This window comes from Oncorhynchus tshawytscha, linkage group LG01, assembly GCF_018296145.1.
Source record: "Oncorhynchus tshawytscha isolate Ot180627B linkage group LG01, Otsh_v2.0, whole genome shotgun sequence".
Lineage (NCBI taxonomy): Eukaryota > Metazoa > Chordata > Actinopteri > Salmoniformes > Salmonidae > Oncorhynchus > Oncorhynchus tshawytscha.
Genome location: NC_056429.1, coordinates 78,770,644 through 78,797,956, shown reverse-complemented (window position 1 = coordinate 78,797,956; position 27,313 = coordinate 78,770,644). Strand labels below are relative to the sequence as shown.

At 43.4% G+C, this 27,313-nt stretch overlaps 1 protein-coding gene across 4 annotated transcripts in view; it reads right to left on the bottom strand.

The window, feature by feature from the left end:
- Positions 1 to 27,313, bottom strand: part of LOC112257636 (ankyrin repeat and fibronectin type-III domain-containing protein 1) — a 229,162-nt gene that overhangs the window by 48,455 nt on the left and 153,394 nt on the right. For all 4 annotated transcript variants that reach the window (XM_042326082.1, XM_042326077.1, XM_042326097.1 and 1 more), the window contains 4 exons: positions 25,888 to 26,092; positions 17,569 to 17,779; positions 2,500 to 2,694; positions 418 to 531 (listed from right to left, as the gene is read on the bottom strand). In XM_042326082.1, coding sequence (XP_042182016.1) covers positions 418 to 531; positions 2,500 to 2,694; positions 17,569 to 17,779; positions 25,888 to 26,092 — 725 coding nt within the window. The remainder of the gene's footprint in view (positions 1 to 417; positions 532 to 2,499; positions 2,695 to 17,568; positions 17,780 to 25,887; positions 26,093 to 27,313) is intronic.

Genomic DNA, 27,313 nt, shown 5'->3' with positions numbered 1-27,313 from the left:
AGAGAGGAGGGAGAGAGAGACAGAGAGAGGAGGGAGAGAGAGACAGAGAGAGGAGGGAGAGAGAGACAGAGAGAGGAGGGAGAGAGAGACAGAGAGAGGAGGGAGAGAGAGACAGAGAGAGGAGGGAGAGAGAGACAGAGAGAGGAGGGAGAGAGAGACAGAGAGAGGAGGGAGAGAGAGACAGAGAGAGGAGGGAGAGAGAGACAGAGAGAGGAGGGAGAGAGAAGCGAGACAGAGCATGAGAGAAAATACAGAGGGAGAAAGGAACAATGAAAAGCAACAATAATTTATTTGTTCCTACCCATTAATTTCCTTTCTAAATTGCAGTTCCTTTCATGTGTGTGTCCGCGCGTCTGTGTGTTTGTGTGTGTACGCGTGCGTCGGTGTGTGTGTCTACAAGTCTGTGTGTGTATGTACCTCTGTACTTGGTGACCACAGCAGAATTGAGACAGTGGGGTTCCTGGAAGGTAACTGTGAGAGAGGAGCTACTGGTTACACACAGACCCACTGCAGACGGGGGCTCCGGCACACCTACCAAAAAAAAAAAGTATTTTATTTTTAGAAATGCCCTTTTCATATCTGCAGTTGGCACGAAGTGCTTTACAGATACCCAGCCTAAAAACCCCAAACAGCAAGCAAAGCAGAGGCAGAAGCACAGTGGCTAGGAAAAACTTCCTAGAAGGCAGGAACCTAGGAATAAACCTGAAGAAGAACCAAGTTCCGAGGGGTGTGTCCAGTCCTCCTCTGGCTGTGCTGGTTGTAGAGTACATTAATAAGGACAGATAGTTTTTCATTATGTGTATGCTGTTACAAAACCCCTGAGCTAACCTACTGATATTGTTACAGGTCTAGACATTCCTAGCTCTAGCTAAATGGTCTGTAACCTGTGTGCATTTATGTGAGAAGTCAGTGTAATCCCCTTGGTCGACCAGCCCAGACAGATTATTGTGTGTTCCGTTTATGAAAATAATTATATACAAAAGGGAAACTACTAAAGGCATGCCCAAAACTAAAGATGCAACACAAAAAATTACATTTGCAGGCTGAGAGATTCCTTTCCACCTTTCTCTCACTGATTGCCAATCCCTGATTGCCCACACCTGTGCACAATCAACACTTAACAAGACTGCCACCTGTCCTGGCTGGTGCTGCCACCTGTCCTGGCTGGTGCTGCCACCTGCCCTGGCTGGTGCTGCCACCTGACCCGGCTGGTGCTGCCACCTGGTGATGGAGTGTGGACGTGATAATGTAGTGTCTAACTGTGTCCCTTAGAACTGAACTACCTAACCTAGTCCATAACAATGCTTGTCAGACTGATGGATAGAGCACACAAAAAGATGGGGCACAAACACAACACAAACATTTACCTCACAGTGCACCAACAGAGGAGGAGAGAATGTGTGTATGTGTATGTCAAATCCAGTGGAGGCTGCTGAGGGGAGAACGGCTCATAATAATAGATGGAACGGAGTAAATGGAATGGCATCAAACACATGGAAACCACGTGTTTAATGTATTTGATACCACTCCACCAATTCCGCTTCAGCCATTACCATGAGCTGTCCTCCCCAATTAAGGCGCAACCAACCTCCTGTGGTCAAATCAAATCAATGTGTATTTGTCACGTGCACAGGTGTAAAGAGCACAGTGAAACATGCAAGCTCTTCCTCAACAACGCAGTCATCAATATCAAAGGGTCAAAAATAGTGTGTGTGTACAAATGTGTGTCCAATACACACTCGCTCCTATCCTCCTTTATTGCTCGTCACAGCTGTAATGGATAGGAGATGTTTGGCAAGATGATAGAACACTCTCCCCTTTATTCTCTCCACTCCACCTCCCTAGCAGGCTGTACCCCCAGGCCTGTTTGGAACGGTGTCCCAAATAGCACCCTATTCCTGGTTTAGTGCACTATTTTTGACCAGAGCCCTATGCACCATGTCCTATAAAGGGAAAAGGGTGCCATTTGGGACACACAGGGTGTAACTGTGGAGTCTGGACGACCTGCCAGCCATAATAACCTCACTCAGATTTCCTCCAAGCCTGTCTGGCACCTTTGAAATACAAAAAATCCTCCTGTCAATCTCAGACTTGACACATCCCATGGTGTGTGTGTGTGTGCCATCAGAGCTCCTAGTGGACAAAGACATATGCTGGGGTTGTTGAGTTCACGCTTACAATCAAGTTGTTCTGTGTAAAAGGACTAAATATAGAAAAGAGATCATATCAACACACAAAAAATAAAAGATTCTGACCTGCAAACAATTGATGCTAGCCTTGTCCCCACTTATGTCCAAGGTTGAAGCCATACCACTCCACACTAAGGTATGTGGCAGCTATGACCATTTCTTTGTCTTCCCTATAATGTGTTGTATTCTTTCGCCCCATCCCTTGCCTTAATATGGCTGTGCATTGGGCTCTGGTCAAGACTCGTGCAGTCCTAACACACGCACGCACCCTCCCTCCCCCCACACACACATTCGGTCCCAGCATACTCACGTGCATGCTGGAAGCCAGTCCTCATGCGTTTGTAGAGCTTGCTCCTCCACTCCCAGGCTCGGAGCTCCTTGTCTTTGTCACAGGCCTCCAGGCTGAGACCCTCTCTCTGGGCCTGGGCAGCCAGCTCCCCTGCCTTCCTCTCTGCTTCGATGACCAGGCTGCCGAGGTGGGCCTCGCGACTCTCCACACTTACAACTACAAGACAGACACAAAACAGACAAAGTTATAGACATAACATTACAGTTCCCCTGCCCTCATCTCAGCCTGCACCACCATGGAACCAAGGTGGGACTCATCACTGTCCACAACTACTGTAACAAAGACAGCCGCTATATTATAAATCTAGCTAGCTAGCTTGACATGGCAAAATATTTAAATAATGATATTTAGGAAAACTAGCTGTACTTGGGGGATGCGACCCTTATAGTGCTCCACCCAACGCATTTAAGCCACTGAAAACACAGAAAAGCTGCCGAATCAACATGTCCTGATGTTTACATGTACCTTACACACAACCCTTCACCCTACACTGGAGAAAGCCTGAAGGCGTACAAAAACACTGATGGCTTCAGATAGTTCAGTACGGGTTGGGTGAATGAGCCACGAATATGGCATTGCAGGACAGGAATATGTTCCTTATCACAGGCAAGGTAAGTAAAAAAAAAAGAAGCTGCCCGACTGATAAAGCGGTTGACCGGTATTATCGGACAATATTAGCCTTTCACAGAAATATTCATTTTGGGGCGGCAGGTAGCCTAGTGGTTAGCGCGTTGGACTAGTAACCAAAAGGTTGCAAGATCAAATCCCTGAGCTGACAAGGTAAAAAATCTGCTCCTGAACAAGGCAGTTAACCCACTGTTCCTAGGCTGTCATTGAAAATAAGAATTTGTTCTTAACTCACTTGCCTAGTTAAAGAAAGGTAAAATAAAAAATGTGTCTTTATTACACAGATACAGCTCCAATATTATATACATAGAATAAACAAACATGTCTGCTCATTTGTGGTCATTTTTAGTATTTTTCAATGGTTGCATGAAGAGGGTGCTCTACCAGCTGCTCATTAAAAATCATTCAGCCCTAGCTCACAACGTGTGAGAGAGAGAGAGTAGGCATGGTGGCTTGAAGGTGAGCAGCTTGCCATAGCCAGCATATTTGAATAAGTAAATAATCAAAAGTACACGTCACCAAGCAAGGAGCCCTGTCCTCATCACATTCTCACTTCGTTAAAGTTAGCTTAGCTAGCAATCTGTGCTACTTATGTGCTAATACTGGACTGGCGCCAAAGTGAACTCTCGTCCTTGATACAAATTATTATTATGTTAGCTAGTGTTCTTATTTAGTTAGTTTTCCCAAATATGCAATTTGCAAAAAGCCAGACAGTTGGCGCAGATCTATCGTTCAGGCCATGTGCTTGCATTCATGATGAGATAAGAAGCTTAAGTTAGCTAGCTAGCTAAATTAGAAAACGTGTGACTAATAGTAGTGAGGCAAGTATTTGCCTGCATAAATGTTTTCAGTCATCAGCTCATGTCATTTGCAGTTTAAATGTATAGCTAATACATTTTGTATTAAATAACAGTGGAACGTACAAATGGTTTCTGTAAGAAAACATTGTCATAATGAACAGCTTGCTTGTGCTTGTCTTAACATACTCTATTGCGAGGTTGCCATAAAGTGTTTGTTTACAGTGGTTCTTCCTGTAAAAGTTACACCATACTGCCGCACTCCTTACGGGCTGCCGCAGAATTCTATGGCACATTATTTAATTGTCAGCCTTTGTTACCATTAATGTTAGTTAGTGCTAGTTTGACCACCAGAGGGCATCTTTGACAAGCATTTGATAGCCTTCTATATTGGCTGTACTAGAGAAAAAACTTTTTTGTAAGAAGTATATGGGATTGATTTTAAGAAATGTAGCTTAATTAATTAGATGAATTTTATAGTGTTTCTATTCCAAGAAAAATGAAAAACCCTCAAGGTTTCTGTTAGGAAAATATGGTGCTGTACAACGTGACGGTCGGGAGTAAGCTACAGTACTAAGAGCATAACATTTTCACACCCTAATTGTAGTCTAACCAATACCCAAATGGAGATTCAGTGAAAATAAATATCTCATTGATTTATTAAGACCAGTCCCCATGCTTCTCTCAGAGCAGCAAGAAACGGTGATGAAATAGTTGACCACAGTGGGTAGGCTATTGTTTCAAATCGTACTGCTTCTAACTTCAATATGCTTTTTAAATAAATGAGACCTACACCACTTTTAACAGCACATTACTCAACACTAGTGAGACTCATGTCGCTTATGGTAGGCCTAAAGTACAGTCGTGGCCAAAAGTTTTGAGAATGACACAAATATTAATTTCCACAAAGTTTGCTGCTTCAGTGTCTTTAGAATTTTTTTGCCAGATGTTACTATAGAATACTGAAGTATAATTACCAGCATTTCATAAGTATCAAAGGCTTTTATTGACAATTACAGGAAGTTGATGCAAAGAGTCAATATTTGCAGTGTTGACCCTTTTTTCCAAGACCTCTGCAATTCGCCCTGGCATGCTGTCAATTAACTGCTGAGCCACATCCTGACTGATGGCAGCCCATTCTTGCATTATCAATGATTGGAGTTTGTCAGAATTTGTGGGGTTTTGTTTGTCCACCCGCCTCTTGAGGATTGACCACAAGTTCTCAATGGGCTTAAGGTCTAGGGAGTTTCCTGTTCATGTACCCAAAATATTGATGTTTTGTTCCCCGAGCTACTTAGTTATCACTTATGGCAAGGTGCTCCATCATGCTGTAAAAGGCATTGTTCGTCACCAAACTGTTCCTGGATGGTTGGGAGAAGTTGCTCTGTTCCTGGATGTGTTGGTACCATTCTTTATTCATGGCCGTGTTCTTAGGCAAAATTGTGAGTGAGCCCACTCCCGTGACTGAGAAGCAACCCCACACATGAATGGTCTCAGGATGCTTTACTGTTGGCATGACACAGGACTGATGGTAGCGCTCACCTTGTCTTCTCCGGACAAGCTTTTTTCCGGATTCCCCAAACAATCGGAAATGGGATTCATCAGAGAAAATGTCTTCACCCCAGTCCTCAGCAGTCCAATCCTTGTACTTTTTGCAGAATATCAGTCTGTCCCTGATGTTTTTCCTGGAGAGAAGTGGCTTCTTTGCTGCCATTCTTGACACCAGGCCATCCTCCAAAAGTCTTCGCCTCACTGTGCGTGCAGATGCACTCACACCTGCCTGCTGCCATTCCTGAGCAAGCTCTGTACTGGTGGTGCCCCGATCCCGCAGCTGAATCAACTTTAGGAGATGGTCTTGGCGCTTGCTGGACTTTCTTGGGTGCCCTGAAGCCTTCTTCACAACATTTGAACCTTTCTCCTTGAAGTTCTTGATGATCCGATAAATGGTTGATTTAGGTGCAATCTTACTGGCAGCAATATCCTTGCCTGTGAAGCCCTTTTTGTGCAAAGCAATGACGATGGCACGTGTTTCCTTGCAGGTAACCATGGTTGACAGAGGAAGAACAATGATTCCAAGCACCACCCTACTTTTGAAGCTTCCAGTATGTTATTCGAACTCAATCAGCATGACAGAGTGATCTCCAGCATTGTCCTCGTCAACACTCACACCTGTGTTAACGAGAGAATCACTGACATGATGTCAGCTGGTCCTTTTGTGGCAGGGCTGAAATGCAGTGGAAATGTTTTTGGGGGATTCAGTTCATTTGCATGGCAAAGAGGAACTTTGCAATTAATTGCAATTCCTCTGATCACTCTTCATAACATTCTGGAGTATATGCAAATTGCCATCATACAAACTGAGGCAGCGGACTTTGTGAAAATTTATATTCGTGTGATTCTGAAAAATTTTGGCCACGACTGTATATAGAAAAACATTTTTTTCAATGACGTAACTCTCCACCAATAATTCGATTTAGAGGATTGGAGGACTCTAAATTAATATCTAAGGGCCATTTTCCGTTAGGATCTGTGAGAATATCTAAGGTGCTTTTATTTAATTCTAAATTAAATAATAACAATAATAATAATCACTTTGTTTAAAAAATAACGATATTTTGGAGATGATTTTGTTTTCAAATAACCTAAAGTGAGCGAGAAAAAGGCCATTCTTGAACATGGGGTGAGACATTCTTACTAATTTGTAAATAAAGCCAGTTTGTTATTTGTAATTATTTATTTATGTTTTTAGAGGGAGAGAAACCAAAAGCCTACCGTCGCCTCATGGGTCTCCGGTCGCAGCCGGCACGAGTATCGAACCAGCATCTGTAGCAACAGTCTTAGACCGCTGTGCCACTCGTGATGGCCCCATCCACAAAGTTTTTAATGCAGATCAATTGCCTTCCACAAAGTATCAAAATACAAAGAGGTGTTGGCAAGAGTCTATTGTCCTGCTAATAGCACAAAATGGGCTATTATAATACATGGTGAGTCTATTGTCCTGCTTAATAGCCCACTTCACAAAATAGATGGCATCAGGTAGGAAAATTATGTGGATATATTGAAGCAACACCTCAAGACATTAGTCAGGAAGTTAAAGCTTAGTCGCAAATGGGTCTTCCAAATGGACAATGACCCCAAGAATACTCCAAAGTTGTGGCAAAATGGCTTAAGGACACCAAAGTCAAGGTATTGGAGTGGCCATCACAAAGCCCTGACCTCCATCCTATAGACAATTTGTGTGCAGAACTGAAAAAGCTTGTGCGAGCAAGGAGGACTACAAACCTGACTCTGTTACACCAGCTCTGTCAGGAGGAATGGGCCAAAATTCACCCAACTTACTGTGGGAAGCTTGTGGAAGGCTACCCAAAACGCTTGACCCAAGTTAAACAATTTAAAGGCAATGCTACCAAAAACTAATTGAGTGTATGTAAACTTCTGACCCACTGGGAATGTGATGGAAGAAATAGAAGCTGAAATATATCATTCTCTCTATTATTCTGACATTTCACATTCTTAAAATAAAGTGGTGATCCTAACTGACCTAAAACAGGGAATTTTTAATAGGATTAAATGTCAGAAATTGTGAGAAGCTGAGTTTAAATGTATTTGGCTAAGGTGCATGTAAACTTCTGACTTCAACTGTATATGTGAAGAGTGCAGTTTCAGACTTACTTTGAGACAAAGTTGAATTAATTCAGCCAGCCACCCGTTGTGGTGGTTTAGCACAAACACTTGTGTATACTTCTTATCCACTGCCATAGATAGACACATCTTTAAGTTGTACCTAAGAAGGTCAACTAAACAACTTTGTATTTAATGTCATGTTTATAGAGGATATAGTTGCTTTTTGGTGGATATCCTGTAAATCACAAATAAAATGTTCATAAATAACTTAGCTAGCTACCTTGACGGTGATCAGTAAAATATTTCTGTCCTGCAAATGTTTATCCAACCCGTACTGACTCCCCACATTAAGGCACTTACATTACATATAAAAACAGAGAAAACAGGACATCATATAACATTATTACACCACTACATATCTACAATACAAACTATGTGTGTGTCTCTTCACAGTCCCCGGTGTATTTTTACCTGTTTAAAAAAATCTGATTCTACTGCTTGCATCAGTTACCTGATGTAGAATAGTAGTCATGGCTCTATGTAGTACGGTGTACCTCCCATAGTCTGTTCTGGACTTGGGCATTGTGAAGAGACCTCTGGTGACATGTCTTGTGGGGTATGCGTGGGTGTCTGAGCTTTGTTGAGCTAGTAGTTTAAACAGACTCCTCGGTGCATTCAGCATGTCAACACTTCTTACAAAAACAAGTAGTGATGAAGTCAATCTCTCTTCCACTTTGAGCCACATGAGAGATTGACATGCATTTCTCCAATGTTAGCTCCCCTGCTGCTGGTAAAACCTGAGCACACTGTTCAGTCGTGTACCACAAAGAGGGACTTAGGAAAATTACAATTGGCTCAGAACAGGGCAGCAGTACTACATAGGCATCACTACAGATCCAGGTTCGAACCCGGGCTGTGTCGTAGCCAGCCGTGACCCGGAGACCCATGAGGTGCTACACAATTGTCCCAGCGTTGTCTGGGCCTGGGGAGGGTCTGGCCAGCCGGGATGTGCTTGTCCCATTGCGCTCTAGCTACTCCAGTGGTGGGCCGGGTGCATGCACTATGACACGGCCGCCAGTTGGACAGCGTTTCCTCCAACACATTGTTGAGTCTGGTTTCCGGGTTAAGCGAGCAGTGTGTCAAGAAGCAGTGTGGCTTGGCAGGGTTGTGTTTCGGAGGACGCATGACTCTCGACCGTCGCCTCTCCCGAGTCCGTACGAAAGTTGCAGCGATGTGTAACTACCAATTGGATATCATGAAATTGGTGGAACAACCCTTTTATTGTTACACATGACCTTAACACTTCCTTGGCTTGCTGTACAAGAGGATGGAACTGTGCTGAGAGAGGCATGTTCCCATGCTGCTGCCTTGATGTCTACAGGGTTGGCAGGAGTGGATCTGAAAAGTGTGGAGGCTGTTAAGAAAGTACAGCGTACTGACATCAGCAAGATATCCTAGAAAGAAAGCCTGCTCTACTCTTCTATCTATCTCCACCTTCAAACCAACAGATTAAGAACTCTAGTCCTTTTTGCACCAGCTGCATGAAAGTGAGGCTCATTAAAAAAAACTGTAAGAGTGCTGTGCTTTCTGTTATCGGGGCCACTTAGAGAGGTACAGGTCAAAGACCTTGCAGCTCCACTTGCTTGTTACAGCTGACAACTAGAACACAAACAGACTGATAATAATAGCGGTGGGATCAGAGAGGAGGACCATGGAACAGAAGGAAGAACACAGGTTACTATGGGATACAGAACACAGGTTACTATGGGATACAGAACACACGCTACTATGGGATACAGAACACACGTTACTATGGGATACAGACACATGCTACTATGGGATACAGAACACACGTTACTATGGGATACAGACACATGTTACTATGGGATACAGAACACACATTACTATGGGATACAGAACACAGGTTACTATGGGATTCAGAACACAGGTTACTATGGGATACAGAACACAGGTTACTATGGGATACAGACACAGGTTACTATGGGATACAGAACACACGTTACTATGGGATACAGAACACAGGTTACTATGGGATACAGATGGGATACAGAACAGGTTACTATGGGGAACACAGGTTACTATGGGATACAGACACAGGTTACTATGGGATACAGAACACAGGTTACTATGGGATACAGAACACAGGTTACTATGGGATACAGAACACAGGTTACTATGGGATACAGAACACAGGTTACTATGGGATACAGAACACAGGTTACTATGGGATACAGAACACAGGTTACTATGGGATACAGAACACAGGTTACTATGGGATACAGACACAGGTTACTATGGGATACAGAACACACGTTACTCTGGGAAACAGAACACAGGTTACTATGGGATACAGAACACAGGTTACTATGGGACACAAAACACACGTTACTATGGATACAGAACAGAACAGGTTACTATGGGATACAGAACACAGGTTACTATGGGATACAGACACAGGTTACTATGGGATACAGAACACATGTTACTATGGGAAACAGAACACATGCTACTATGGGATACAGACACAGGTTACTATGGGATACAGAACACAGGTTACTATGGGATACAGAACACAGGTTACTATGGGATACAGACACAGGTTACTATGGGATACAGAACACACGTTACTATGGGATACAGAACACACGTTACTCTGGGAAACAGAACACAGGTTACTATGGGATACAGAACACAGGTTACTATGGGACACAAAACACACGTTACTATGGATACAGAACACAGGTTACTATGGGATACAGAACACAGGTTACTATGGGATACAGAACACAGGTTACTATGGGATACAGACACAGGTTACTATGGGATACAGAACACACATTACTATGGGAAACAGAACACAGGTTACTATGGGATACAGAACACAGGTTACTATGGGACACAACACAGGTTACTATGGGATACAGAACACAGGTTACTATGGGATACAGAACACAGGTTACTATGGGATACAGACACAGGTTACTATGGGATACAGAACACACGTTACTATGGGATACAGACACAGGTTACTATGGGATACAGAACACACATTACTATGGGATACAGAACACACGTTACTATGGGAAACAGAACACACGCTACTATGGGACACAAAACACACGTTACTATGGGATACAGAACACAGGTTACTATGGGATACAGACACAGGTTACTATGGGATACAGAACACACATTACTGGGATACAGGGATACAGAACACAGGTTACTATGGGGATACAGAACACAGGTTACTATGGGATACAGGACACAAAACACACGTTACTATGGGATACAGAACACAGGTTACTATGGGATACAGAACAGAACATGTTACTATGGGAATACAGAATACATGTTACTATGGGATACAGACACAGGTTACTATGGGATACAGAACACAGGTTACTATGGGATACAGAACACAGGTTACTATGGGATACAGACACAGGTTACTATGGGATACAGAACACACGTTACTATGGGATACAGAACACACGTTACTATGGGATACAGAACACACGTTACTTTGGGATACAGATACAGGTTACTATGGGATACAGAACACACGTTACTATGGGATACAGAACACAGGTTACTATGGGATACAGAACACAGGTTACTATGGGATACAGAACACAGGTTACTATGGGATATAGAACACAGGTCAGCATTAGAGAGCCCATGTTTCAGTAAGAGAACACAACTTTTCACACTGTCTTGAATGGTTGAATGTGCAGAGTACCAAAAAGAGAGGAGAGACTAGTAGCACTCCCCTTGGAGGAACACACAGACAGGCGTGTGTTCAACCCCTGCCCCCCCCCCACACACACCACACACACAGATTTGTCATGGTAAAACCCTAGCCCTCCTTGCAGGTTGCCAGCCCTCCTCTCCTTCTTCTCCTTTCCCTGCAGTAGTACAGTGCTGTATGTTCTCTCTCTCTCTGGGACCCAGCCTTAGTCACCGACCATGACAGCAACATAAACACATAAACACATCTGCAGAAGAAGACCCTCTTTCACAGCCCTCTCACCCTGCACCTACCCCCTGGGGAGGGAGGCGTGGAGGGAAGGGGTGGAGGAGGGAGAGAGAGGGGAAGGGATAGAGAGGGGGAGGGATGGAGAGAGAGCAAAAGAGAGAGAAAGGGAATGACAGAATAACTATTCTATCTCCAGCCCAGTGATCTCTCCATCTCTCCACCTCCATACCTGGGGGTCTGAGGTAAGTCTGAACCTGCGTCGCAAATGGCACCCTATACAGTACACTACTTTTGATCAGGGTCTATACTCCTTATATAGTTATCTACTGTTGACCAGAGCCTATAGGGATTAGGTAAGGAATAGGGTGCCATTTGTGGGCCATCCTGAGTCTGGGCTGCAGTGGAAAATAATCTGGTCATATGAGCCTTGTCTAGGTGCAATTTCCTGCCTCTTCAGGAGTGACAAGCCGATGCAGGCGGCGGTTAATTGATTGGGCTATAAATGAACATGCAGATCTGTCCATCTAGCGATACACACACACGGGAACGCATGCACACAAGCACGCACACATACACACACAAACATACTCACACACTGGTCCATTGTCTGGCCTGCCTGCTGGCCAGTGAGCACTACGGCGGGATGGGGAGGTGTGGGCCTAAATATAGTCGACTGGGACCCTGAAGGACTCGTAAATTAACCCCCATCCCCCTCCACCCCAACCCAGCCCAGCCAACCCGGCCTGTCAGACCCTGTCTGATGGATTTACTTGGCACTTGAGGAATGACAGCAACATAAAGCATAAATTCCCAGGAGGAAAAACCGATCCATGTTTACCCCTCTGTTTGTTTACAACGATCAAATTGTACCACAGTGAGGAGAGAGGGAGAGAGAGGTGTGTTTGCCTGCTTGAAAGTGTGCGTGTGGGTGAGCATCCGCGCGTGTTTATAAAAAAGCTCGGCTCGCTCTGCTCTTAGCTCCAGAGGACAATAAATCACTTAGTTATAATTGGCGGGCGGTTACATGCATCATTGGAAAAGTTAAACCATTAAATGCCAAACCTTGTTAGGGCTTTTCAGTGGGGATGTGGGGAGGCCCAGCAGCCCCCCCTTTAACCTGGGAGAGGGAGACTCTAAAGTGGCCACTGTTTCACCCCAGACAGACCTGTCACTACCATGGAGTGGAGCAGACGCAGTCACACATACTGAGGGCTTGGAGAGCAGACACACGCACGCACACACGCACGCACACACACACACACACACACACATGCACTTTCTTTTTACCCTGTCCAGGGATGTTGGACATTGTAAGAACCACCTGTCTAGGAGAGATGGAGGAGGGAGGGATGGAGGGAAAGGGGTGAGAGAGCTTATTCAGCCCCTGTCAAACACAGCCCCTGTCTGGGTCAAGCACACACCACAGGACCACCACTCATGCTCTCCTCCATTCTGTATTGTGTCCTACACAGGAGGGACAACTCAAGGGGGTGGAGGGTTGGGAGTGACTGGTCCATTAGCCAGTCACTACGGTTATCTCAAGTACTACAGCTACATACTAATATTAAATAGAAAACCATGGATTAAAGGCAAGCATAAAGTAGTCTGGCTGATACCAAACTCAAAGTCCTCCTGACTTCAGAGTCTGAAGAAGCTGGTTGATGTTGTCGGCACCATGCATCGATAATGAAGGACATTGTGCTTCTGACTGGCTGGTTTTATACATCAGGTGGGTCTAATCCTGAATGCTGACTGGCTGGTTTTATACAACATGTGGGTCTAATCCTGAATGCTGACTGGTTAAAACCACATTCCAGCCGGTGTCTATTCCACAAGTTACCACCAGCTAAATCTATGACGTTAAAATGCCTATTTACTCTGTTCCATCTGACTGAGCAGTCCACTGTCTCATCAGCCCAGCCAGGCATTTTATAAACATGATCTCCACTATAAAAAGTATCTAGACATATGCATCGATAATGAAGCTGGTTTTGTACAGTACCCGAGCTCCGCCCCCTTCCATTACAACTGTTGGAGTTTCAAATCCAAATCCAGGTCTCAACCCCCCAGGAAAACAACATGTCTGAGAGAACCTACCAAACATCTCTACATTTCTGGGCGAATAATGCCCCAATTGACTCCGGTCCAGACCATGTGGGTCGTGTCAGCCAGGCAGGAACAGAGAATAGAACACTTGAATAAGGTTCTTACACTGCCAAGCCAAGTTCAATCAGTTCAGATCAGTTCAACATAATTGGCTAATCAAGCAGTTCATTATTTGGATAACATGTACTCCTCAAAACAGACATACTGTTAGTGGACCAGCTACAGTACACATTCTTTTCTGTTACTGATGTGTTGACTAAAATCTGAGACTGGACAGTTTATCCCCTAGCCCTGCCTGTCAACATTTAATTGACAGAGTAAAACCCAGTCGGTGCAATGTTTCGCTAATGTACATACCTTACATTCAGTGGGACACAAAGGGATTTTCTGACCGATATCATCCCACTGGGCACAGACATCAATCAATTCAATGTCTATTGGCTCAACATAATAATAACGTGGGCTCAACATAATAATAACGTGGGCTCAACATAATTTCATGAACAAAAATATAAACGCAACATGTAAAGTGTTTTCCCCATGATTTCATGAGCTGAAATAAAAGATCCCAGAAATGTTCCATACGCAAGCTTATTTCTCTCAAATGTTGAACCTTTCTCCTTTGCCAAGATAATTAATCTACCTGACAGGTGTGGCATATCAAGAAGCTGATTAAACAGTATGATCATTACACAGGTGCACTTTGTGCTGCGGACAATAAAAGGCCACTATAAAATTTGCAGTTTTGTCACATAACACAATGTCACAGATGTCTCAACTTTTGAGGGAACGTGCATGCTGACTGCAGGAATGTCCACCAGAGCTTTTGTCAGATAATTTTATGTTAACTTCTCTACCATAGTAGAATTTGGCAGTAGGTCCAACTGGCCTCACAATCGCAGACCACCTGTAACAACGCCAGCCCAGGACCTCGACATCCTGCTTCTTCACCTGCGAGATCGTCTGAGACCAGCCACCCGGACAGCTGATGAAACTGAGGAGTATTTCCTTCTGTAATAAAACCCTTTTGTGGGGAAAAACGAAATCTGATTGGTTGGCCTTGCTCCCCAGTGGGTGGGCCTATGCCCTCCCAGGCCCATCCAAGGCTGTGCCCCTGCCCAGTCATGTGAACTGCAGTGATTAGGGCCTAATTAATTTATTTCAATTGACTGATTTCCTTATATGAACTGTAACTCAGTCAAATCGTTGAAATTGTTGCATGTTGCGTTTATATTTTTTGTTCAGCATATACAGTGCCTTTGGAAATGATTCAGACCCCTTGACTTTTTCCACATTCCACATGTTACGTCACAGCCTTATTCTAAAATTGATTAAATATAAAAATGTCCTCAGCAATTAAAAAACAAACAGAAATACCCTATTTACATAAGTATTCAGACCCTTTGCTATGAGAATTGAAATTGAGCTCAGGTGCATCCTGTTTCCATTGATAATCCTTGAGATGTTTCTACAACTTGATTTTACTCCACCTGTGGTAAATTCAATAGCTTGGACATGATTTGGAAAGGCACACACCTGTCTATATAAGGTCCCACAGTTGACAGTGCATGTCAGAGCAAAAATCAAGCCATGATATTGAAGAAATTGTCCGTACAGCTCCGAGACAGGATTGTGTCAAGGCACAAATCTGGGAAGGGTACCAAAATATTTCTGCAGCATTGAAGGTCCCCAAGAACACAGTGGCTTCCATCATTCTTTTGAGAAAGAAGTTTGGAACCACCAAGACTCTACCTAGAGCTGGCCACTCTGCCAAACTGAGCAATCAAAGGAGAAGGGCCTTGGTCAGAGCCCGATGGTCACTCTGACAGAGCTCTCTGTGGTGATGAGAGAACCTTCCATAGGACCAACTATCTCTGCAGCACTCCACCAATCAGGCCTTTATGGTAGAGTGGCCAGATGGAAGCCACTCCTCAGTAAAAGGCACATGACAGCCCGCGTGGCACCTAAAGACTCTCAGACCATGAGAAACAAGATTCTCTGGGCTGATGAAACCGAGATTGAACTCTTGGGCCTGAATGCCAAGTGTCACGTCTGGAGGAGACGTGACACCATCCCTACGGTGAAGCATGGTGGTGACAGCATCATGCTGTGGGGATGTTTTTCAGCGTCAGTGATTGGGAGAATAGTCAGGATCGAGGCAAAGATGAACTGAGCAAAGTACAGAGAGATCCTTGATGAAAACCCGCTCCAGAGTGCTCAGGACCTCAGACTGGAACAAAGGGTCACCTTCCAACAGGACAATGACCCTAAGCACACAGCCAAGACAACGCAGAAGTGGATTCGGGAAAAGTCTCTGAATGTCCTTGAGTGGCCAAGCCAGAGCCCGGACTTGAACCCAATCCAATATCTCTGAAGAGACCTGAAAATAGCTGTGTGTGCAGCAACGCTCCCCATCCAATGTGACACCTTGAGAGGAGCTGCAGAGGAGAATGGGAGAAACTCCCCAAATACAGGTGTGCCAAGCTTGTAGCGTCATACCCAAGAAGACTTGAGGCTGTATTCGCTGCCAAATGTGCTTCAACAAAATACTGAGTAAAGGGTCTGAATACTTTTTATTATTATGGGGTATTGTGTGAAGATTGATGAGGGGAAAAAACAATTTAATGATCAATATTGGAATAAGGCTGTAACCTGACAAAATGTGTAAAAAGTCAAGGGGTCTGAATACTTTCCCGAAGGCACTGTATCTTTGAGTAACGGATTGGGTGGTATACCGTATACCGGGGTATTTGTAAAAAGCCATGGCATGGTTTTTCAATACCGTTGAAACCATTTCTTTGGAGTTTGAATATGTGCAGCTACTTTTGAAGTAAATACCTGCAGTCAACTTGTGCGATACGTTAGGAGATAAAGCATTGCATTCTTCATTTCACCTGTCACATTATTACAAAGCTTACAGTAGTCCCCCAGTCACGTGGTGTTTGTTTACGAGCACACAACAATGAGAGACCGGAGCCTTGTGAGTAAATCACTGTTCTTCAGTATGTGCCAGGAGATTTAATTACACTATGGAATTCACAATTAAATGTTTGCCAGCTAGATATCTTATAACTATTAAGTTATCTGTCTAAAATGTGCTGAATGCTCTGCAGTTGTGCATTTGGTTAGCTAATTTAGAAGATAGTTAGCTATCTAGCTAAGTGGTTAGCTTCTTCCAAAATCAAGCATTCGCTTGGTAACAGCAGAGAAATCCCTCCTGGATCAAGAGCCTTGCTGGCTAATATTTGTGTTGTGCGTGCAGCAAACTGTGAGTAGCATATTTGCTCCCGAGTGGCACAGCGGTCTAAGGTACTGCATCTCAGTGCTTGAGGCGTCACCACAGACACCCTCATTCGAAATCCTGTCTGTATCACAACTGGACGTGATTGGGAGTCCCATTGGGCGGCGCACAATTGGCCCAGCGTCGTCCGTGTTTGACCGGTGTAGGCCGTTATTCTAAATAAGAATTTGTTCTTAACTGACTCGCCTAGTTAAATAATGGTTAAATGTAAAATGTAAATATTTGAGTGACTTGTATAGTTTAGGTCAGAAACTGTACAAATGTTTGCAATGCGCTCGTTTAGTTTGCATTATTTATGGGATTTTACATGTACTTGTTAGCATTGTTAACCTTTGGATTACAGAGCATCAGTGGGGTTTGAAATCAGTGCCCCTTGTGTTCAGTGCCGGTATTACCGAATATCCCGGTATGGCAAAGGTATGGCAATCTGGATACTCCACCAAGTTTCAATGCTGGACTTTGAGTCTGAAGGTTGCACAAATTAGTGTGTAGCCTCCCATTGCACCCTCCATAGTGTGTACTTAGTATATCCTACTAAGTGTGTACTCAGTGTGCCCTATATAGTGTACACTCACAGTGAGGGCTCTCCTTGGCGCCGGCCTTCAGCAGTAGTTTGGCTATGGGGGTGTTGTTGGTCATGATGGCGATGTCTAGCGGTGTTAACCCTTGGCTGTCAGGTGTGCCGAGGTCCAGCTCCTCAGCTGTGTACTGGTAGAGAAGGATCTGGACAGCATCTAGATCCTGCTGCTCCACCGCCTCAAACAGACACTCACTACCTTGCATGCTCTGGAGGAGAGAAGAGGAGGGACGGACACACACACGTCAGAATACAAACATCATCATCGTTGATCCTCATCAGCAGCATTATCATCATCATCACCATCATCAATCATCAACAGAACTAAACACGCTGAAACCAAGGCAGACAAAGCAACAACATTAAGCGGGGTGATTGCCAAGTTCCTGTGTGATAATTGATGTGTGACAATTGGACCATAGAGAGGAGAGGTGATATGGCGACGGTACATGAGAGAGAGAGAGAGTGAGAAAGAGAGAGAGAGGGAAAGGAAAGTGAGAAGGTGAGAGAAGGAGGTAAAACTGCAGTGAAAGTGCTGAAGCTGGATTAAAGATTATTCAACCGGGGTTCCGCAGAGGTGCTGCAGTAGGTCAGAGAAAAAATTAAGAAAATACAAATTATTTAAAATGTTTTCATCAATATCGCTAGCAACAACAGAATATACACATTTTTTTATGACATACCTACAGTTAACTATGTCAACTCTTTCTGAACTCCTATTATTGAGCAAATTACACTCACTGGAGTATCTGAAGTAGGCTTTGAACAAGCACCTGCGAATAGCGTATCAGTGCGGCAAGTGCTGCTGGTAAGCTTGGACATACATACATTTTTGACAACACATCGCTAATCTCTAACCTGCTAAACAGCTGATCTTAGCGAAAATGTATTTGGAGATACTATACCTTTTATAGCTAATAGGCTATGTTGGAGTTTATACTTCATCTTCTAATTATAATGTGGGAGAGTCAAAATAATGAAAGACATTACTTCTTCCTGCCATGATCATTCACCTGATGATAAGACCAGATGTGAAAACAATATATTTTTGTTGATTGTATGATGGGGTCCCTGGGTCGTGGGTTTGCCTGTGAGACGGTCCCTGGGTAAGAAAAGTTTGAAGACCCCAACACTGAATGTGATACAGATAATGGTAGGTTCAGCGTGATCTAAATACTTACGCCTGGAGGACTAATGAGAAGCGTGTGTGTGTGTGTTTGTGTGTGTGTGTCTGTTTGTGTGTGTGTCTGTGTGTGTATCTGTGTGTGTTGTGTGTGTGTGTGTGTGTCTGTGTGTCTGTGTGTGTGTGTCTGTGTGTGTGTGTGTCTGTGTGTGTGTGTGTCTGTGTGTGTGTGTCCGTGTGTGTGTGTGTGTCTGTGTGTGTGTATCTGTGTGTGTGTGTGTTTGTGTGTGTGTGTGTGTGTATGTGTCTGTGTGTGTGTCTGTCTGTGTGTGTGTCTGTGTGTGTGTGTCTGTGTCTGTGTGTGTGTGTGTCTGTCTGTGTGTGTGTGTGTGTGTGTGTGTGTCTGTGTATCTGTGTGTGTTTGTATTTGTGTGCGCCTGTGAAATGAAAAACCTGTTAGAACATTTGGTCTAAAAGCAGTTGCATTTAGAAACCAACTACAACAGAACCAGTCAGAGAGAGAGAGAGAGAGAGAGAGAGAGAGAGAGGCTAAGGAAAGGCAACGGAAAGGGAGAAAGTGAGAGAAAAGGGATGAAGAGAAGGAGGTAGCACTGCAGTGAAAGTGTTGAAGCGGTAATAGGGGACTAGTGTGGTTCTAGGTACCGATTCCGACTGACATTTTCGCATATAAATCGATATGTGGACACTGTAGATCGAAGTGGCTTGCATTACTTTTGGGTATGTCTATTTCTATTGAAAAGGTTTTAAATATCGAATCCGTACTTTTGGAGAAACAGGGCCACTGTTGGCCCCAGCACCTTTGTTATTGTTTTAGTTTTATTGATGAAACGGAGCAGATGAGCATCTGGCAGTGTGGTAAAAAAAGGTGCAGTATATATTCTGCTGTTCCATCGTGTAATGATGTCAGGGGAAAAAAACACTGTTCATTGTTTTCAGTAACTTCTTTGTTTTTGTAATATCCCAAATGGACGTGGCAGTTTCGCCAATTGAGGAATCTAGCTTTAAGGAGGAGTTAACAACAACCTGTATGTGAGATAAAGTGTAGCCAGGTGGAATTTATCATCAGATTGAGAAACATCAGCTCTAGAGTTTAAAGAGCGACTGCCCCTAAGAAGCAACTAATCCCTTTGAAAGCCTATGTGGCATCGAGGCAGAAACATTTATTCTAGTGCCAAAATGTACTACAAAGTAGAGGTCGACCGATTATGATTTTTCAACGCCGATACCGATACCGACAAAAAAAAACGATAACGATTAATCGGCCGAATTTTATTTATTTATTTGTAATAATGACAATTACAACAATACTGAATGAACACCTATTTTAACTTAATATAATACATCAATAAAAATCTATTTAGTCTCAAATAAATAATGAAACATGTTCAATTTGGTTTAAATAGTGCAAAAACAAAGTGTTGGAGAAGAAAGTAAAAGTGCAATATGTGCCATGTAAAAAAAGCTAACGTTTAAGTTCCTTGCTCAGAACATGAGAACATATGAAAGCTGGTGGTTCCTTTTAACATGAAACATCAATATTCCAAGGTAAGAGGTTTTAGGTTGTAGTTAATATAGTATTTTTTAGGACTATTTCTCTCTATACCATTTCATATACCTTTGACTATTGGATGTTCTTATAGGCACTTTAGTATTGCCAGTGTAACAGTATAGCTTCCGTCCCTCTCCTCACCCCTACCTGGGCTCGAACCAGGAACACATCGACAACAGCCACCCTCGAAGCATCGTTACCCATCGCTCCACAAAATCCCCGGCCCTTGCAGAGCAAGGGGAACAACTACTCCAGGTCTCAGAGCGAGTGACGTTTGAAACGCTATTAGCGCGCACCCCGCTAACTAGCTAACCTAATCTTGGGAGTTGATAGGCTTGAAGTCATAAACAGCTCAATGCTTGAAGCACAGCGAAGAGCTGCTGGCAAAATGCACAAAAGTGCTGTTTGAATGAATGCTTATGAGCCTGCTGCTGCCTACCATCGCTCAGTCAGACTGCTCTATCAAATATCAAATCATAGACTTAATTATAACATAATAACACACAGAAATATGAGCCTTTGGTCATTAATATGGTCGAATCTGGAAACTATCATTTCGAAAACAAAACGTTTATTTTTTCAGTGAAATATGGAACCGTTCCGTATTTTATCAAATGGGTGGCATCCCTAAGTCTAAACATTGCTGTTACATTGTACAACCTTCAATGATATGTCATAATTATGTAAAATTCTGGCAAATTAGTTCGCAACGAGCCAGGCGGCCCAAACTGTTGCATATACACTGACTCTGCGTGCAATGAACGCAAGAGAAGTGACACAATTTCACCTGGTTAATATTGCCTGCTAATCTGGATTTATTTTAACTAAATATGCAGGTTTAAAAAATATATACTTCTGTGTATTGATTTTAAGAAAGGCATTGGTGTTTATGGTTAGGTACAGTCGTGCAACGATTGTGCTTTTTTCGCAAATGCGCTTTTGTTAAATCATACCCCGTTTGGCGAAGTTGGCTGTCTTTGTTAGGATGGAAATAGTCTACAACGTTCGCAACGAGCCAGGCGGCCCAAACTGCTGCATATACCCTGACTCTGTTGCAAGAGAAGTGACACAATTTACCTAGTTAAAAGAAATTCATGTTAGCAGGCAATATTAACTAAATATGCAGGTTTAAAAATATATACTTGTGTATTGACTTAAAGAAAGGCATTGATGTTTATGGTTAGGTACACGTTGGAGCAACGACAGTCCTTTTTCACGACTGCGCACTGCATCGATATGCAACGCAGGACATGCTAGATAAACTAGTAATATCATCAACCATGTGTAGTTAACTAGTGATTATGATTGATTGATTGTTTTTTACAAGATAAGTTGAATGCTAGCTAGCAACTTACCTTGGCTTCTTACTGCATTCAGTTAACAGGCAGGCTCCTTGTGGAGTGCAATGAGAGGCAGGTGGATAGAGCATTGGACTAGTTAACTGTAAGGTTGCAAGATTGAATCCCTGAGCTGACAAGGTAAAAATCTGTGGTTCTGCCCCTGAACAAGGCACCCCTCCGTTCCTAGGCCGTCATTGAAAATAAGATGTGTTTTTGTGTTCTTAACTGTGTTCTTGTGTTCTTAACTGACTTGCCTAGTTAAATAAAGGTGTAAATAAAAAATTGTTTAAAAAGAAAGGCCAAATCTGTGTCCAAAAATACAGATTTCCGATTGTTATGAAAACTTGAAATCGGACCTAATTAATCGGCCATTCCGATTAATCAGTCGACCTCTACTACAAAGTGTAAAGAGGATAATTTTGGTCAAAGCCAGTCTCCTCTAAAACAGAGTTTGGAACCTCAGTGTGTCACAATAACTAAATTATAATCCAAACCCAACATTGATTATGTCAACAAATCATGCCCCCTTTGCCAAGCTCCATGTGCAAATCGCCCCTCCACCCACTTCACTGCCCTTACCTGAACATGGCACCATTGTTTCATCGCCCCCAAGGTGTTCAAAGGACGGCAGAGTGAAGTTCTATGGTTTGCATGCCCTGCTGAAGGACCCTAGTATGTGGAATAGGCAGTTGGAGTTCGTCGGTCCCCAAATCTGCCCCAGTAACTCTAGCTTGGTGTGCAACAACCGGTGGTGGTGTGTATAACCAGAGGTACTGGAATATAATGACCTCTGGTATAACTTAGCTAATGACGTTATATAATGTTATTGTTGGTTATGCAGGTAGCTATCTAGCTACCTCATTACAACTTAGTTAGGTCATAGCTCATATAGGTTTCTGTATTGTCTAGATACTGCTGGGTTATGTATCGTTATCATTTGATAACGCTAGCGAGGGAGGCTAGCTAGCTAGCTACTGACCTCTTGGTATAACTTAGCTAATATTATTGCTGGTTATGTAGGTAGCTATCTATTGATACAGCTAGCTAGGTACCTCATAGTTACCTCATTACAACTTAGTTAGGTCGTAGCTCATACAAGTTTATTGTGTATTGTCTACATACTGCTGGTTATATAACGCTATCATTTGATAATGCTAGTGAGGCAACTCTTCCTTAATGCTAGCCTACAAATCAGATTTGCAGGTCAGTTCGTAGCTCATACAAGTGTATTCTGTATTGTCTCGGGCAAAACTAAATAATGGATTCAGCTATGGTGGTAGCTAACTCATGTCTGAATCTCACTAATACAGTGAACTAAGAGCAAACCGTGACAGTTTTACCAGCCTGAATCTAATCTGGAGATATACTCAGTCTATATCTGTAAAGTATAAAATTAGGGTTTCCACAACCACAAAGTCAACATTGGCTACATCGTAAAAAATTATGAAAACAATAAAGTGCCTTTTGGTCTTAATTTAAGGTTAGGGTTCGGAATAAGGTTAGCAGTGTAGTTAAGGTTACGGTTAGTTTTAAAATCAGATTTTAAGAAGATCAATTGTAGAAATGGGCGGTATTTATGACTTTGTGGCTGTGGTAACTAATGACGACCTAGAATTAGCTTGACCCGAGTTACTGTCCTGATGACACAGACGGCTTCATCAACAACAATGTGTGTTATGTGAAATGTTGTATAAAAAATACCCTGTTTGATAAACTAATAGGTTAATTACCCATCCTCTTGATACAGTACAAGTAGTAGAGTCGTTTTGGTTGTGAAGTGCAATTTTAAAAAGCTTTTTCCTTTCTTTATTAGAAAATGCAATTTACCACTTGGCAGTCTATTGTATCACCCTGTCATAGGCCCTCCCTGTCAACACCACCTCATAAGATGAGGAAGTACTTTGTTTAAGAGGATTGCCTGCTGCAGTTGTTCGAGAGATGTCTAGTTTGCAGCCGAACATGCAACATAGAGAAGACCAGCAAGGGGACCCTCAGCATCACATAGACATGACCTCGCTGTGAGTATTCCTATAAATGGCACAGGGAGGACACTTGAATCAGGTTCGTGTTTAGAATTTTTTCCCAATTCACCATAACCTAGCATGGTGGAACCAGCCTGATTGCTGCATTTACTATTCTATTTCACTTCACATATGGCATCTGAAGTGAAATAGAAAGTTGGTTCCACCATGCTAATCATAACCACCATTGATAACGTAATCAGTCCTCTGTGTGTGACTCTGATGAGGGGCCAGGAGCTGATCTACGCTGCCATGCCCATCAACAGGGCGCTGGCAAAGACCTTACCTCCAGCCTCACCTCTTGCCTGTCTCCGTCGATAGAGAGACCAGAATTAGGTAGATTTAGTCTGACCTGATTAAACTTCAACATAGTATACAGTATGTTTGTTTGTCAGATATCCCCTATCTAACTGCCATTGGTAATAGAACAGTGACTGTGTATGTGTTCACAGATGCATATATAGAGTCAGCACTGGGAGACTTGCAAGATGATGTGATGGAGTCCTGACCAACAGGACTTGTTGTATTCTGTGCCTATTGGGCTTTCAATCAGAGGTGCTGCCTCATAGAGATCCTATTAACTTACTCATATTCTAATTCTATGGGCCATATTCTAATTCTATGGGCCATTTCTAAAGAAATTATAAACCAATTACAGGAAATGGAATCAATACAGATTGGGTTGGTGTGTATTGTCCCGAGACAGAGAGACCTCCAGCCTAGCCAGTCACTGTCTGAACCCAGAGTCTCAGATACACAGAGAGACCTCCAGCCTAGCCAGTCACTGTCTGAACCCAGAGTCTCAGATACACAGAGAAACCTCCAGCCTAGCCAGTCACTGTCTGAACCCAGAGTCTCAGATACACAGAGAGACCTCCAGCCTAGCCAGTCACTGTCTAAACCCAGAGTCTCAGATACACAGAGAGACCTCCAGCCTAGCCAGTCACTGTCTGAACCCAGAGTCTCAGATACACAGAGAGACCTCCAGCCTAGCCAGTCACTGTCTAAACCCAGAGTCTCAGATACACAGAGAGACCTCCAGCCTAGCCAGTCACTGTCTGAACCCAGAGTCTCAGATACACAGAGAGACCTCCAGCCTAGCCAGTCACTGTCTCTGAACCCAGAGTCTCTCAGATACACACAGAGTCAGTCTAAACCCAGAGTCTCAGATACACAGAGAGATCTCCAGCCTAGCCATTCACTGTCTGAACCCAGAGTCTCAGATACACAGAGAGACCTCCAGCCTAGCCAGTCACTGTCTAAACCCGGTGTCCAGTGTCCCAGACACAAAGAGAGACCTCCAGCCTAGCCAGTCAATATCTGAAGACATTGGGTGACTCTACACATAGAATTAGTGGAGACTCGAGGAACCCTGGAGTTCCTCAAGGAACCATTGTTATTAATTGTTAATATTTGCACCTTTGGTTAGTTGAGTGACTATTGGAAGAACCTTGGAGGAATGTTTCAATGTAGCAAAGGGTTCATGGAGGAACAATGGACTAGAGGTGTGGCTTAGTAGGGGCGTGGCTTTCAGAAAGATCTTTTTAGGCCACCTGTAGGAGTAAATGTCATTTATGTTCATCTGTTCTGTTGTACTGTCAACACATGTTAAGGTTGAAAACTGACAGTTTTGTAGAATCAATGAGGCTTACAGAGATGTAAGAGTTAATCAAGAGCCTATGCAAATCCCAAAGTTGTAATAGTTAGCATTTTATTACTATATGTAATCAGTAATGTTAATATTGTACTACAATATGCAATATGCATAAATATTCAAGGGAAATAAATTAATCACATGTATCACATTTACTCTAATGGGTGGCCAAAACCTGAAAGCCACACCTCCAATCTTCTGATAGGCTGCCACCTAAATACCCCAAATACCTCTACAATATATTATTAATAAGGTAAAAAATTTAACCCCTCCCCATCCATGTGAAAAGGTTTGAACCTTAACACATGCATTCACCGAAAACCCTTTTCCTCAAAGAACATTTTACAACTGGAAAGGTTTCCCCTATGGGCAATTATTTAAACTCCATAAAGGTTCTTCCAGATTCCTTTACTTATAAGAGTAAAGTAAGTCACAGTATAGTCCTCCAGGACACTCTTATCTGGGCTGGTTGGTATTATTTGATCTGATGAAGATGATGACACATAACAGTCCCGTATAGATGCTCACCCATACACACAAAATTCCACACAAACGAACACACGCACACAAACAGGGCATGCACGCACACACACACAATCCCCAACTCACCGAGCCCTTGCGATGACCGTGGCGGTCTCCACGGCCGAAGAAGTAGGCCTCCTCAAAGGAGGAGTGGCCACCTTTGAGCTTCTCTGATAGGTTCCTGTACAGGCGCTTGGCAGCGCTGGGAGAGGCAGGGCCTCCCGAGCACTTCCTGGTTTGGGCCAGCTGCAGGTTCTGCATCTGTTGAGTCATGCTGACAGAATAGAAGTTCCTAAGGAAGAGAAAAGTCACTTGAATGTGTCAGACAAATTTCTATTGAGGACAGTAATAGTCTACATTTCTACCCAATTATATATTGGCTGACAATGAAGACAGTACAAATTGATGAGTTTGAAAAATGGATGAGTTTCAGGTTCTGTCATTCTGACAGAACATAAGTTCCTAAAGGAAGGGAGGAAAATATATTAGAAAAAAATACCAAGGCTCTCTTCATATCTGGTGTAAGTTAAAATCTTCATCATCTTCACATGTCCTCAAGGACTATGTAATCTTCCTGTGTTTTATATACACTGTTCAAAAAAATAAAGGGAACACTTAAACAACAAATGTGCATGTGTCTGCTCAAACGGTCAGAAACAGACTCCATGAGGGTGGTATGAGGGCCCGACGTCCACAGGTGGGGGTTGTGCTTACAGTCCAACACCGTGCAGGACATTTGGCATTTTCCAGAGAACACCAAGATTGGCAAATTCGCCACTGGCGCCCTGTGCTCTTCACAGATGAAAGCAGGTTCACACTGAGCACGTGACAGATGTGACAGAGTCTGGAGACGCCGTGGAGAACGTTCTGCTGCCTGCAACATCCTCCAGCATGACCGGTTTGGCGGTGGGTCAGTCATGGTGTGGGGTGGCATTTCTTTGGGGGGCCGCACAGCCCTCCATGTGCTCGCCAGAGGTAGCCTGACTGCCATTAGGTACCGAGATGAGATCCTCAGACCCCTTGTGAGACCATATGCTGGTGCGGTTGGCCCTGGGTTCCTCCTGAGTTCCTCCTAATGCAAGACAATGCTAGACCTCATGTGGCTGGAGTGTGTCAGCAGTTCCTGCAAGAGGAAGGCGCCGACAGAGATGGCCGCCTCGCTTCGCGTTCCTAGGAAACTATGCAGTTTTTTGTTTTTTTACGTGTTATTTCTTACACTAGTACCCCAGGTCATCTTAGGTTTCATTACATACAGCCGAGAAGAACTACTGAATATAAGATCAGCGTCAACTCACCATCAGTACGACCAAGAATATGTTTTTCGCGATGCGGATCCTGTGTTCTGCCTTACAACCAGTGCAACGGAGTGGATTACATGCAGCGACCCAAAAAAACGACTCAGAAAAAAAGGGAAACAAAGCGGTCTTCTGGTCAGACTCCGGAGACGGGCACACCGTGCACCACTCCCTAGCATTCTTCTTGCCAATGTCCAGTCTCTTGACAACAAGGTTGA